Source organism: Hypanus sabinus, chromosome 16 (genome assembly GCF_030144855.1).
Source record: "Hypanus sabinus isolate sHypSab1 chromosome 16, sHypSab1.hap1, whole genome shotgun sequence".
In the NCBI taxonomy this organism is placed as follows: Eukaryota; Metazoa; Chordata; class Chondrichthyes; order Myliobatiformes; family Dasyatidae; genus Hypanus; species Hypanus sabinus.
In genome coordinates this window covers 10,305,322-10,320,668 of record NC_082721.1, presented here as the reverse complement: position 1 = coordinate 10,320,668, position 15,347 = coordinate 10,305,322, and the positions used below count along the sequence as shown (strand labels likewise).

Genomic DNA, 15,347 nt, shown 5'->3' with positions numbered 1-15,347 from the left:
TTCCGACTCCCATACCTCCTCCCTGATGGTAGCAATGAGAAGAGGGCATGTCCTGGGTGATGGGGGTCCAAATTATATCAAATGCCTGCTGGTTTACTGACATTGTATTCGCTATTAAAGCTTCCTGAAAACAATTAAAAACAATTAAAGCTTCCTGAAACAAGCAACATCCCATTCTCCCCCTCCCACCATTCTAGTGGGTGCACTATTAATATCAGCAAGCACTAATCCAAAACTGCCAGGCACTCATTTGCCAGATGTACAGAGTGTTGGAAAACAATTTCTTACAACTTTGTGGGCAAAGAAATAGTCTCAAGTCAGGTGTATCATGTGCTTGATGCATTGTTTCAACTGAACGAAACACTGCTTTATGATATCAGTCCAACTGGGTACAGTAATATTATAGGTCGATACGGTCATAAAGAAAACGGTTGGCACATTGGCCTTCATTAACAAAAGTACTGAGTACAGGAGATGGAACATTCTGTTGAAGTTGTGGAAGACATCAGTGAGGCCTAATTTGGAGTCTTGTGTACAATTTTGGTCACCTACCTACAGGAAAGATGTAAATAAAGTTGAAAGAGTACAGAGAAAACTTACAAGGATATCGTTGGGTCTGAATTTATAAGGAAAGATTGAATAGGTTAGGACTTCATTGCTTGGAAGACAGAAGACAGAGGAGATTTGATAGAGGAATACAAAAATCATGAGGGTAAATGCAAGCAGGCTTTTTCCATTGAGGTTGGGTGGGACTACAACTAGAGGTCAAGGCCAAGGGTGAAAGGAGAAAGTTTAAGGGGAAGATAAGGGGCTGTGAATGAACAAACTGCCAGTGCAAGTGGTGCATGGAAGCTTGATTTCAACACTTAAGAGGAGTTTGGAAAGGTACATGGATATGGAGGGCTATGGTCTCAGTGCAGGTCAATGGAAGTAGGCAGCTTAAATGGTTTGGCACAGACAAGATGGACTGACATTCCTGTTTCTGTGCTGTACTTTTGTGTGACTCTAATACAGAGAAAGGTGATATTGCGATGGATATTTTTATTCCATGCCGAGGTGCAAGATACAGCGGCATGCAAAAGGTTGGGCACCCTGGTCAAAATTTCTGTTACTGTGAATAGCTAAGCGAGTAAAAGATTACCTGATTTCCAAACGGCTTGAAGTTAAAGATGACACATTTCCTTAATATTTTAAGCAAGATTACTTTTTAATTTCCATCTTATACAGTTTCAAAATAACAAAAAAGGAAAAGGCCCTGAAGCAAAAGTTTGGGCATCATGCATGGTCAGTAATTAGTAACACCCCCTTTGGCAAGTATCACAGATTGTAAACCGCTTCCTGTAGCCAGCTAAGAGTCTTTCAATTCTTGTTTGGGGGATTTTCACCCATTCTTGTTTGCAAAAGGCTTTTAGTTTTGTGAGATTCTTGGGCCGTCTTGCATGCACTGCTCTTTTGAGGTCTATCCACAGATTTTCGATGATCAAGGGACTGTGAGGGCCATGGCAAAATTTTTAGCTTGTGCCTCTTGAGGTAGCCCACTGTGGATTTTGAGGTGTGCTTAGGATCATTATCCTGTTGTAGAAGCCATCCTCTTTTCATCTTCAGCTTTTATACAGATGGAGTGATGTTTGCTTCCAGAATTTGCTGGTATTTAATTGAATTCATTCTTCCCTCTACCAGTGAAATGTTCCCCGTGCCACTGGCTGCAACACAAGCCCAAAGCATGATCGATCCATCCCCGTGCTTAACAGTTGGAGAGGTGTTCTTTTCATGAAATTCTGCACCCTTTTTTCTCCAAACATACCTTCGCTCATTGAGGCCAAAAAGTTCTATTTTAACTTCATCAGTCCATACGACTTGTTTCCAAAATGCATCAGGCTTGTTTACATGTTCCTTTGCAAACTTCTGACTCTGAATTTTGTGGTGAGGGTGCAGGTAGGTTTCCTTCTGATGACTCTTCCATGAAGGTCATATTTGTGCAGGTGTCACTGCACAATAGAGCAGTGCATCACTACTCCAGAGTCTGCTAAATCTTTCCGAAGGTCTTTTGCAGTCAAATGGGGGTTTTGATTTGCCTTTCTAGCAATCCTACGTGCAGTTCTCTCAGAAAGTTTTCTTGGTCTTCCAAACCTCAACTTGATCTCCACCGTTCCTCTTAACTGCCATTTCTTAATTACATTTTGAACTGAGGAAATGGCTACCTGAAAATGCTTTGCTATCTTCTTATAACCTTCTCCTGCTTTGTGGGCATCATTTATTTTAATTTTCAGAGAGCTAAGCAGCTGCTTATAGGAGTCCATGGCTGCTGATTGTTGGGACAAGGTTTGAGGAGTCAGGATATTGATAAAGCTTTGAAATTTGCATCACCTGGCCTTTCCTAATGATGACTGTGAACAAGCTAAAGGCCTAACAAGCTAATTAAGGTCTGAGACCTTGGTAAAAGTTATCTGAGAGGTCAAATCTCTTGGGTTTCCCAAACTTTGCATAGTGCTCCTTTCCTTTTTTCACTAATCTTGCTTAAAATGGTGAAAAGAATGTTTCATCTTTAACTTCATGACTTCTGGTGATCAGTTCATCTACTACTCACTTAACTATCCACAGTAACAGAAATTTTGACCAGGGGTGCCCAAACTTTTGTATGCCACTGTATTTCTGCTTATATACAGAAAATCATAGCTCAGCAATGCTCAAGGGAATAAGAACCAGGAGAGCCAAAACACTCAACAGTAATCCAAAGAAATGTCACACTTCTCCCCTAGGTTGGTCATTAATCTCAAGGATACCATACATACCTAGTTTTGGCAGATGTAGCATTCACAGAGGTATCAGCCAACATTTCAGGGTTTTCTTCCGTACATTGAACTGGGATCGACTCCGTACTTGAAGTACTGTTACTACTGGCTCCACTAGCTGCTGGTAAGCAAAGAAAACACTAATGAAAATTCAGATTGTGTTTGAGTTGTTCATTTCAACTCTGACAGTAGCCAGGATGTAGGCTATAAATTATAATGGTAAGTAACACAAGGCATGGGGATTTCCATACGCAGCTAGATTGGGAAAATCAGGTTGATGCTGGATCCCAAGAATAGAAATTTGTAGAATGTCTACGAGATTTTTTTTTGAAAGAGCAGATGAGGGTTGAGCCCATTCGGCTAAAGGCAATTCTGGATTGGGTGTTGTGTGATGAACCAGAATTAATTAGGGATCTTAAAGCAAAGGAACCCTCTGGAGGCAGTATTAATAACATGAATGAATTTGAGAGGGAGTAGCTAAATAGAATATATCTGTATTCATCATCATCATTATGCGTTGTTTTACCTGACTTAGGTGATCACTATCCCATGGCCATTAATGTCCTTGTCAAATTTTTCTACAGAAGCGGTTCTGGGCAATGTCTTTACAAGACAAGTGACCCCAGCCATTATCAATACTCCTCAAAGATTGTCTGCCTGGCATCAGTGGTTGCATAACCAGGACTTGTAATTACACCTGCTTTACTCCCATGGCTTCACGTGACCCTGATCGGTGGGGGGGGGGGGGGGGGGGGAGGGAGGTAGTGGGGCAAAGCAGGTATTACACCTTGCTCAAGGGTGGCTTGCAGAGGGAAGGAGTGCCTTGAACCTCTTTTCGTAGAAATGTATCTCCACCCTGCCACCCAAATATCGATATTACAGATGAGTAAAGGTAACTACAGAGGCACGATAGAGGAGCTGGCAAAAGTTGATTGGAAGGGGACACTGGCAGGGATTGATGACAGAGCAACAATAACTGGAGTTTCTGGGAGTCATCTGGAAAACACAAGATTGGTTCACCCTAAAAAATTGCATTCCAAGGGAGGATGTGGTGACCGTGGCCGATTAGGGAAGTTAAAAACAGCATAAAAACAAAAGAGTGGCCATACGATATAGGAAAAATTAGTGGTAAGTTAGAGGATTGGGAAGCTTTAAAAAAAACTACAAAACAAATAAAAAAGCAATACAGGGAAAAGATTAACTACAAGGATAAGCTAGCTAATAATATACAGTAATATGGTTTGTTTTCAGATATATAAAAGAAAAAAAAGAGAGGCAAGAGTGGATATCAGACCGCTGGAAAATGATGCCAAAAAGGTAGCAATGAGGAACAAGAAGTGGCAGACAAACTATCAGTCTTCACTGTGGAAGATGCTGGCACCATGCCAGAAATTCAGGGGCAGAAGTGAATGTGGTTGCTATTAGGAGGGAGATAGTATCAGTAGGAAGCTGAAGATCTGAAGGTAGATAAGTCACCTGGTCCAGGTGGACTACACCCCAGGGTTCTGAAAGAGGTAACTCAAGAGACTGTAGAGGCATTAATAACAATCTTTCAAGAATCACTAGATTCTGCAATGATTCTGGAGAAATGGAAAATTGCAAATGTCAAGTCATTTGGTATATTTGAAGCAGGAGTTGATAGATTCCTGATTAGTAGGGACATCAGAGGCTGTGGGAAAAGGCAGAAGAATAGGGTCGAGAAGAAAAATAAATCATCCATGATGGAATGGCGGAACACACTTACAGACTGAAAGGTGGAGAACATACTCCATTGGCTGAATGCCCTAATTCTGCTCCTATGTGTTCGACAAGAACACCAGTCAACTTCAGCACAGCCTTTTTTCATTATGGTTAAGCATCACCAGTTTTTGATTTGAACCTATTTAGGAGTGCATTTTTTCCTTTCCTTTTAGTTCTAATAGAATGTAAATCTGAATTTAGAGAATTAAGACATGAACCATTATAAATATACATCATCCTTCCTCAGTGTATGGAACTCTATTGGATGAAATGTAACGATTAATAGTTAGAGGCTGACATATCCTACAATTTACATATACTAATTGCATTTCTTCAAAGTAAATTTTATTGCATATATTAAAAAGTTTATTTTTTGAATTTCAGATAATACGGCTGTATGGGATACTAACTTGAACAAAGGGTTTTTGGATTAAATTGAACCCCTTCACCAAGGAGCTAGCCAGAAGAAGCACCTAACTTTGTTCAGATAGTGATTCTGTTCTGATGAAAATATTTGCATTCATATAGGTCAAAGGGGCCATATGAGATGCTACTATGTGCACAAATTTCTCCTTTCTTTGGCATTCAAATAGCTTATTAAAGCACACTCAAAGCTCATTCAGTTGCTGATTTTGGAGAAGCAGAAAATTTACTTGCAAAAATAAACTTAAGATGGAAAAACAAGAGAAAATCTGCAGATGCTGGAAATCCAAACAATATACAAAAATGATGGAGGAACTCAGCAGACCAGGTAGCATCTATGGAAAAAGAGTACAGTTGACATCACAGCCCAAAATATCGACTGTTTACTCTTTTCCATAGATGCTGCCTGGCCTGCTAAGCTCCTCCAGCATTTTGTGCATGTTGTTAAGATGTAATAAAAACAACTTTTTCCATCAATTATAGTTCAAGTTTTACAAGAAATACCAGCAACTCCATACTCATAGAGAAAAGAAATAGCTCAATTATTCCATGCCAAACTATTATTCTGCCTAGTCCCATGAACCAGCATCCAGACCATTGACCTCCATACCCCTCCTGTACATGTACTTAACCAAAATTCACTCAAATGTTGTAATCAAACCTACATTCACCACTTGCGCTGGCAACTCGACCCACACACTCACCAGAGTGAAGAAATTCCCCATCAGGGTCCCCTTAAACATTTCACCTTTCACCCTTAAGCCCTTGACCTCTAGTTCTAGTCTCACCCTACCTCAGTGAAAAAAAACCTGCTTATATTTAATATATATTTTTTATATATCTGTTGTCTCTCCTCACTACAGTGAATAAAGTCCTTACTTATTCAACTTCTCCCTATAATCCATGCTGCAAAGTTGATTCCAATCAAGTGGCATGAAGGAAAGATGTCACTTCTGCAGGGCTAGTCACAAACAAGAGAAAATCTGCGGATGCTGAAAACCCAAGCAACACAAAAAATGCTGGAGGAACTCAGCAGGCCAGGCAGCATCTATGGAAAAGTGTCAACAGTCAAAGTTTCAGGCCAATATCCATCAGGACTGGAAATGAAGAGGGAAGATGACAGAATAATTGGGGAGGGTGGGGGTGGGGGGAAGGAGGCTAGCTGGAAGGTGATAGGTGAAGCCAGGAAACCAAGATAAAGGGCCGGAGAGGAGAGCAGACCATAGGATAAAGGAAAGGAGACCTAGGGGAGGTGATAGACAGGTGAGAAGAGGTAAGAGGCCAGAGAGGGAATAGAAGAGGGGAAGGGGAGGGATTGGAAGGATAAATCAATATTCACAGAGGCTACCCAGTTTTTATTTTGGTTTACCAGAATTAAACAGGAAATCAGTGAAGTTCATGGCTCTCCACAAGCCTCCTGGTGTTCCAAGATTACCTGGTGGGCTTATCCGTCCACCATTCTGCTGTCTCTGTAGAAACTCCTTGTAGCAAACTGAGCACATTCCATTAGTCCTTGGGTTGCCGTAGAAACCACAGCCTGTGGTACACAGCATGGGGACCTGCGTCTGATTCGTCTCCTGGGCCATCCTGCCTTATGCACATGCACACACAATGTGCAATCTGAAATATGAGAATGCAAGAACAAATTGAGTTACAATTCACATGAGGCACATTACAAATTAATATTGTAAACTGAACACATTTCACCAATACGGGAAAGGGCAATCTAAATCTCACTCAAGTTTAATTAGGACAAAATTAAGTTTACAAGAATAAATCCACATAAAATTAAAATGTGTAAAGATGTTATTGGAAAATGCTTTTTGCCCCCCTTGCTTAAATGAGGATTAGGTAAAAACCTTGACAGGTACACGGAAGATTCTTTCTCTCATGCTAACCAAAACACCTTTTAATAACACTTGTTTCAGGCCCACATTTAAAGTTATGACAACTACCCCAACTTTGTTACTGACAAGTCTCACACAATAGTGCAAAAGTTATCACTCAGCATCTAATTAAAACAGTCAATTTAAATGCAGATTTGAGAAAAAAAAAGGATGGAGGTAAGAGAAATTTTCACAGAAATATCATTGCAGTAATTATTACTTTAAGAAGCTTTAAGGGACTCCAAAAGAAATTTTAAAAGGTAGATAAAAGAATTTCTGGTACAATATTGGTGCTGTGAATTTCCCATTTTTAAAAGTATTTCTAGATTTTAGGAATGCCAAAAGAAATTAAATAACACATTGCTTGGGGTGGTGGTAGAGGATGTTCAGATAGGCACATGAATGTGAGGAAAATGGAGGAATATGGACATTGTGCTGACTGAGGGAATTAGTCAGGCTGGCCATTTTATTACTAAATTGGATTAGCACAAAATTTTGGGCTGAATGACCGGTTCCTGTGTTGTATTGTTCTATGTACCATTGTTTCGAGAGGACTAGAATATAAAAGCAAGGATGTAATACTGAGGTTTTGTAAAGCACTGCAAGGCCTCACTTGGAGTACTATGAGCAGTTTTGGGTTCCTCATCTTAGAAAGCATATGGGATACTGGAGAGGGTTCAAATGATGTTCACAAAAATGATTCCGGGATTGAACAGCTTGTCATATGAAGATTGTTTGATGTCTCTGGGCTTCTATTCACTGAAATTCAGAAGAATGAGGGGAGACCTAATCGAAACCTATCAAATGTTGAAAGGCCTCGATAGAATTGATATGGAGAGGATGTTTCCTGTGGTATGAAAGCCTAGGACCAGAGGACACAGCTTCAGAATAGAGAAGCATCCTTTTAGAACAGAGATGAGGAAGAATTTCTTTAGCCAGAGAATGGTGAATCTGTGGAATTCAATGCCACAGGTGGCTGTGGAGGCCAAGTCATTTGGTATATTTAAGGCTGAAGTTTATAAGATTCTTGACTGGCCAAGCCATGAAGGGATACAAGGAGGCAGGAAATTGGGGCTGAGCAGGAAAATGGATCAGTGATTTTGAAACAGCAGAGCAGACCTTGATGGGTCAAATGACACAACTCTGCTCCGATATCTAATGGTATTATGGTCTTTTCCAAAACAATGGCAATATTGACATATACCAAAGCAACACAGTAATTAGCACAATGTAGAAGATGTGTTAATAGACAGTACCAACTGACACTATCCATTCATACTTAGATGGAAGAAATTGTAACGATGAAATATCAGCCACTTAGGTAAAAAGTTGCCAAGTACATCCAAAGGCTTTTCCCATATCCAAAGATTCATTCAACCCCATCAAATGTTGGATTTGACATTCTGACAAAGGGACTTTGATCTGAAACATGAATTGTTCCATTTTCCATAAATGCTTCTTTACATAGTGAGCATTTCCAGAACAGTGTTTATTGTTCTGGATTTAGACTGGGCGAAAATACACCACTGAACGTGGGAAAATAGTGATTCCCAAAAAGCACTTCTCTTCTCAAAAGAAGCCACTCATCTCCAATCTCAAGGATACATACTCACATTGACCATGAAGATCAGCCAGTTTATTCACCAGACATATGAAAGGATCTCATCTGTAACCTATCAACATCTAATATTGAAAATTAAAATGCAGAATGGAATCACATGGCAGCTAAATCAGGCAGCATCTATGGAGAAAGAGAAATAGTTAAAGATTCAGGACAATGACCCTTCATCGGAACTGAGAAAAGTGAGAAAAAGTGCAGAAAGCAGAAGTTACATTTCCAACAATAATAGCAGAAATTTGGAGATTCTCCCCAGGAACTGCAAACTGAGTATTTCCCTCACAATGCACAACATGGCAATTTACTCAACCACTCCCAGTAATTAAATTCTACTAGCCCGAACGAGTTGTTTGTTGCATCTGATCCATTACAAAATCAACTTCACTTTCCAAGTATGTTCTTATTTGGATATACAACGTGGAACAGGCCCTTCCAGTCCACTGAGCCACACTGCCCAGCAACCTATCTATTTAACACCAGCCTAATCACAGGACGATTTCCAATGACCAGTTAACCTACTAATTGTCTAAAGTTAAAAATTAACAGTAGACCATACTAATAGATGTTTGTACGTCATTGTTCACTGATTGCATTTTAATCAAATTCTAACATCTAAAACAAAAGGAACTCAGCAAATATGTTACATTTGGGGGGGGGGGAATTTGGCAACACACGTAGAGGGACAGCCAATAGCTCACACTAATTGTAATGTGCATAGTCTGACCAACTTCCCCACCCCCACAACTCCATACCACCTCAGGACAAAACATTACAGTACTGGGGCAGCACATAGCAATGTTGTTAGCATACTATTACAGCGCCAGCAACCTGGGTTCAATTCACACCACCCTCTGTAAGGAGTTTGTATGTTCTTCTCACGACTGTGCGTTTACTCCAGGTGCTCCAGCTTTATCCCATATTCCAAAGATGTATGGGTTAGTAGGCTAATGGGTCACATGGGTGTAATTGGACTTTGTGGACTTGTTTCTCTAAAGTAAAATACACAATCCAAACAGAACTGCACATATTTACAGGACTATTACCAACTCAAAAAGCCTCTCTAAAAAGTGGGGGGGCAGGCAATAAGGAGGGGGCAAGGACTGGGGGGCCAGGAAGGAGGAGGGGGCAAGGACGGGGGAGGAAGGAGGATGGGGCAAGGACGGGGGAGGAAGGAGGATGGGGGAGGGGGGAAAAGAAGGCTGTTTACTCCCTTCCATAGATGCTGCCTGAACTGCTTAGTTCTTCCAGCGTTTTGTATGTGTTGTGCTGCATATCCAGTATCTGCATAATCTGTGTGCTGATATCACTCGGTGGTCTTCCTTGGGTAAAAAAACCTGGCAGATCTGGTACACATGTTATGCTCAGAAACGATTAAGTTTTAAGAATCAGCCCCATCTTAAGCTTGATTGAAGATGGATTTGATGCACTGACAAGATGTTATTTGACTTTCTACAAGGACAACTTTGCCAAAGCAAACAAAGCAGCTCTAACTATAAAGATCTCATTGGTCATTCAAAGATTCAGTGTAAAACAGACTATGAAAGGCTGAAAAGTAAAACTTTGTAATTTCCTCACACAATTGGCAGCTGTTCATTTGCCTCTCCCACGTACAACTTAGTGTAAAGGATTCTTTTCCCTTTCAAGATCAGATTGAGAAAAAAATACTTTGAATGATAGAAGAGAAGAAGCATTTATGTTTAGAAATTTCCAAGTTTGTGACAATGTTCAATAAAATTTGAGAGCTGGCAAGAGTTGAGATTCAAAATGAAAGGTCTTAAACAGTGCTGATGTCCCTAACAAAAGACCAAGTGAGAAGCCAATGCCCCCGTGTTCTACTTTCTACTGTTTCACAGGACGTTAATTTTATTTCCTGATTAAAATGCAGAATTCCAGACAATGCAGCACTTTCTCATACACTGTAATTAGATTATGAGCTCAAGTCCCAAATTGGAAATAAAAGCAAAGCTTCTTCTCCAGCTACATATAGACCAAACCACAGGCAAACCACATATAGACCTCAACCACAGGCAAAAGTAGTGCTTGCTACTGCCATTAGGTAGAAGGTACAAGAGCCTCAGGGCTCACATCTCCAGCTTCAAGAAAAGTTATTACTCCTCAACCATCAAGCTCTTGAACAAAAAGGGATAACTGCACTCAACTTCACTTGCCTCATCATTGAAATGCTCCCACAACCAATGAACTCACTTTCAAGGACTCTTTATCTCATGTTCTCGTTATTTATTGGTATTTATTTATATTTGCAGTTTTGCATTTGCACAGTTTGCAGCCTTCTGAATTCCGGCTGATCTTTCATTGATCCTGTTATAGTTACTTTTCCATAGGCTTGTTGAGTATGCTAGCAAGAAAATGAATCTTAGGGTTATATATGGTGACATATAAATTTACTTTGAACTTGAACTTTGAAAAGGGATGCCACCAACACTGAAAACAATGGTGTATGTACAATTTTTCAAATATGATAGATAATGGACAATTTCCCTCAGAACTTCAACTTCCTGGTCTGAATTTTTTTTTGAAATAGGGAAGGATGGAATATAGGTGCAGAAAGTTTATAAGGCAGGATGTTTATTCATGCATAAAGCAATTTATAGAGCGAGAACTACCAGTGCAGTGAAACTGAACTAAAATTGTTACAACACACACAAAATGCTGGTAGAACACAACAGGCCAGGCAGCATCTATAAGGAGAAGCACTGTCGATGCTTCGTGCCAAGACCCTTCGTCAGGACTAACTGAAAAGAAAGATACTAAGAGATTTGAAAGTAGTGGGGGGAGAGGTAATTGCAAAATGATAGGAGAAGACTGGAGAGGAAGTCTGGGGCCCTGAATGGTGGTGAGAGAGGAAGTGTAAGGGCAGGTGTAGCACTTGTTCCGCTTACAAGGATAAGTGCCAGGAGGGAGATCAGTGGGAATTCCTCCGTCTCCACCACATTTGCTCTCAGGATGAGGCTTTTCATTCCAGGACGAAGGAGATGTCTTCCTTTTTTAAACAAAGGGGCTTCCCTTCTTCCACCATCAACTCTGCTCTCAAACGCATCTCTCCCATTTCCCGCATATCTGCCCTCACCCCATCTGCCCGCCACCCCACTCGGGATAGGGTTCCCCTTGTCCTCACCTACCGCCCCACCAGCCTCCAGGTCCAACGTATAATTCTCCACAACTTCCGCCACCTCCAATGGAATCCCACTACCAAGCACATCTTTCCCTCCCCCCCGCTTCTGCTTTCCGCAGGGATCGCTCCCTACACGACTCCCTTGTCCACTTGTCTCTCCCCCCCATCCCCAAATCCCTTCCCACCGATCTCCCTCCTGGCACTTATCCTTGTAAGCGGAATAAGTGCTACACCTGTCCTTACACTTCCTCCCTCACCACCATTCAGGGCCCCAGACAGTCCTTCCAGGTGAGGTGATACTGCACCTGTGAGTCGGCTGGTGTGGTATACTGCATCCGGTGCTCCCGGTGTGGCCTTTTATATATTGGTGAGACCTGACGCAGGCTGGGAGACCGTTTCGTTGAACACCTACACTCGGTCCGCCAGAAAAAGCAGAACCTCCCAGTGGCCACACATTTTAATTCCACGTCTCATTCCCATTCTGATATGTCTATCCATGGCCTCCTCTACTGTCAAGATGAAGCCACACTCAGGTTGGAGGAAAAACACTTTATATACCGGCTGTGTAGCCTCCAACCTAATGGCATGACTTCTCTATCTTCCGTTAATGCCCCTCCTTACCCCATCCCTGACATATTTAGTTGTTTTTTTCTTTCTCTCTGCCCATCTCTCTCTGATGCTCCCCACCCCTTTCTTTCTCCTGAGGCCTCCCGTCCCATGATCCTTTCCCTTCTCCAGCTCTGTATCTCTTTCGCCAATCACCTTTACAGCTCTCAGCTTCACCCCACCCCCTCCGGTCTTCTCCTATCATTTCGCATTTCCCCCTCCCCCACTACTTTCAAATCTCTTAGTATCTTTCCTTTCAGTTAGTCCTGGACGAAGGGTCTCGGCCTGAAACTTCGACAGTGCTTCTCCTTACAGATGCTGCCTGGCCTGCTGTGTCCCACCAGCATTTTGTGTGTTGCTTGAATTTCCAGCATCTGCAGATTTCCTCGTGTTTGCTCTCAAAATCGTTACTCCTACATACCATTCTGTAAACTTATTCAAGTATGGAGATAACTTAAAATTAATCACAGAAACTTTACAATATAAAAACTAAATTAAAGCATTTTTGTTTAATTACAATATCTCTACTAGAATTGAATTACCTTCTTGGCAATAAACAGATTACCAATCCAATTCAGTCACTGCTTGTCTAAACATACTCCCTTTTTTTTGTTTGGCTAGATGTTGAGAAGAACCAAGCTGTTTGGAACTTCTGAACAGAACCACTGGCATTCAGCTGCTCCCAGTAAGCCCATCCCAGATTTGCACAGTAAACATTGACAGCAAGTACAGCCTCATCACGCTGCAATTCAACTGAATTATGTTGAGAAGTCTATTTTACTAACCACTTGCAACCAGACTCTGATGTAGTAGGAATTCCCAACTTTCAAGTTTATTGTCATCTGCCTATACATATATACAATCAAACAAAACAACATTCCCCCGGACCATGGTGCACCCACAAAGCATATATCACATATACCAAAATAATACTGTAAGTAAATTAAAATTCAAAATGCATGCAGTGCAGTGCACAGATATAAAGCAACACACACAAAATGCTGGTGGAACGCAGCAGGCCTGGCAGCATCTATAGGAAGAAGTACAGTCGACGTTTCGGACCGAGACCCTTCGTCAGGTATAAAGTAAACAGCTTACTGTCCTAGTGACAGGACCTCGGCGGTGGCAGGGTAAGAAAAGTTCACTTTTACCTACCTGATCTCAATGCTGATATCTTCTAATTATTTTAATGGATTTTTAATCATTTAAAATATGGTTAAAGTTTTACAAGCCTCACATACTTCTGTTAGAGGCAGGGCTCAACCCTTTCAGGGTACGCTATCAGGGTTCCAGTGTCATAGCTGTGGTCTGGACGGAAATGATACTTTACAATACCCCCAGGCTCAGCATGCAAGATTAGTTTAGAGGTGTTGCATGACAAATCAGGCACAATTTAGCTCATTGTCTTGAGTTATTAAGAGAGACAACATTACATTCTGCTAGTTTTCAGACAACGGTTTGCATTAAACTGCACATGTCAGAAAGACTAAAGAGGACAAGCCACAAGTGAGACACAGGAGGCTGCAGGAAAGAACCAAAATGGTCAAAGATGAAGGATTAAAATATTAGCTTTATTAGATATTAGATATTAATATTTTAATATTAGATTAAAATATTCAGCATCTGCAGATTTTCTCCTGCTTATAGGTATACAAACTTAAAATTCCAGGAAGTCACTATTTAAGTATTCAGAAATCTTGCTGGTGTGACATCTGGCATATTAGGTGATATTGACAATGCTCTATTAAAAAAAAATGCAAGTCCCCTTTCCCAGGCTCCCCTTAAACTCACAGGCCACAACAAAATTACAATACCGTATAACACCTAAAGGGTAAATTTATATGTGTGTTAGCGTATTAATAGGAATAACACTCAATTGTCCAGGTAATTTCTCAGTCTACTACCAAAGCTGAATGTGTAGGATTATCAGAGTTTTAATGTAAACAGACAGTTTAAATTTGCACAATTCTCTGCAAGATTTTTGGATCTGTAATAGCATATGATGTTATTGTTGCTCAGACGTGTTGCAGCCCTCATGTTGAAGGGAACAAGAAGAATGATCAAAGATCCTGCCCAGTCTAATTCAGCATGACTAAGCATGACATATTGCAAGTGCAAACAACATGCTCATGGGTTCATGCAGAAAATAAATACGTCTATTTTAGTGCACACTACTCTATCTTTCATTCTAGACCAAGCTGTTCTCAATGCCCAGTCAGCAATGAGGCTTCTGGATTAAAGTAGCATTTATCTGGCAAAGGGAAGCATATTATAAAGAACTTACTGTTCCTTCCTGTGTGTGTGTGTGTGGGAACATTGGCTAGTGGGGGAAGAGGACTCAGTGGTCCATGAAATCTTATTTCTACTAAGCTAGAAACCACACAAAAAATTATCAGTGCAAGTAATGAGGTGATGTTGAATGAAACAAAAAAAAAATTATTTAGGAGAGGTGAGAATTAAGTTTCCACAATATTTGCTCAAATTTTGATTTATAAAAACATTAAAAAGTCTTAAGCAAAATCCAGAAATTAATATACGTTCAGTTGAAAGTCCCTTTGCCAAAATCTTTGATGGGTTTGAACTTTCAGTTAGGAGGGTTGTTTCATTCCACTTAACAACTCTCACATGCCAACACAGAACAAGGGAATACATTTTCATAGGTAGCAAATACAAACTACATCAAACCTTTATTAAACACTATATACTGGATGCCAAGCATTCCTCCAGAACATTAAAGATAAATAAAATTTATTTATACAGTCTGGTCACTCCACTATAGAAGGATGTTGAGGCTCTGGAGAGGGTACAGAAGTAGTTTACCAGGATGCTGCCTAGTTTAGAGGTCATGTGGTATCATGAGAGCTAGACAAACTTGGGTTTTCTTTGGAGTGGCAGAGGTTGAGGGGAGATCAGATCGAGGTTTATAAGATTAAGAGAGGCACAGATAGAGTAGACAGGGAGTATCTTTCTCCTGGGTAGAAAAGCCTAATACCAAAGGCATGCATTGAAGCAGAGGGTAGGTTCAAAGGACACGTGGAAGCAAGCATTTTTTAAACTCACGAGTCGTGGATACCTGGGGCCTGGGGTACGGTGGTAGAGACAAATACATTAGAGGCTTTTAAGAGATGTCTAGATAGGCAAATGAATGT

At 40.8% G+C, this 15,347-nt stretch overlaps 1 protein-coding gene across 8 annotated transcripts in view; it reads right to left on the bottom strand.

Annotated features, from left to right (window-relative positions):
- Positions 1 to 15,347, bottom strand: part of zgc:77486 (uncharacterized protein LOC405808 homolog) — a 42,185-nt gene that overhangs the window by 13,410 nt on the left and 13,428 nt on the right. For 6 of the 8 annotated variants that reach the window (XR_009516032.1, XR_009516031.1, XR_009516029.1 and 3 more), the window contains exons 2-3: positions 6,391 to 6,575; positions 2,793 to 2,913 (exon numbers count right to left, since the gene is read on the bottom strand). Coding sequence is in view for 3 of the 8 variants with exons in the window: in XM_059991109.1 (XP_059847092.1) it covers positions 2,793 to 2,913; positions 6,391 to 6,541 (272 nt within the window). In the remaining 5 variants the exon portion in view is untranslated. Of the gene's footprint in view, positions 1 to 2,792; positions 2,914 to 6,390; positions 6,576 to 8,454; positions 9,000 to 15,347 lie in introns of those variants that run through there. The other 2 variants (XM_059991110.1, XM_059991111.1) reach the window with 2 other exon arrangements.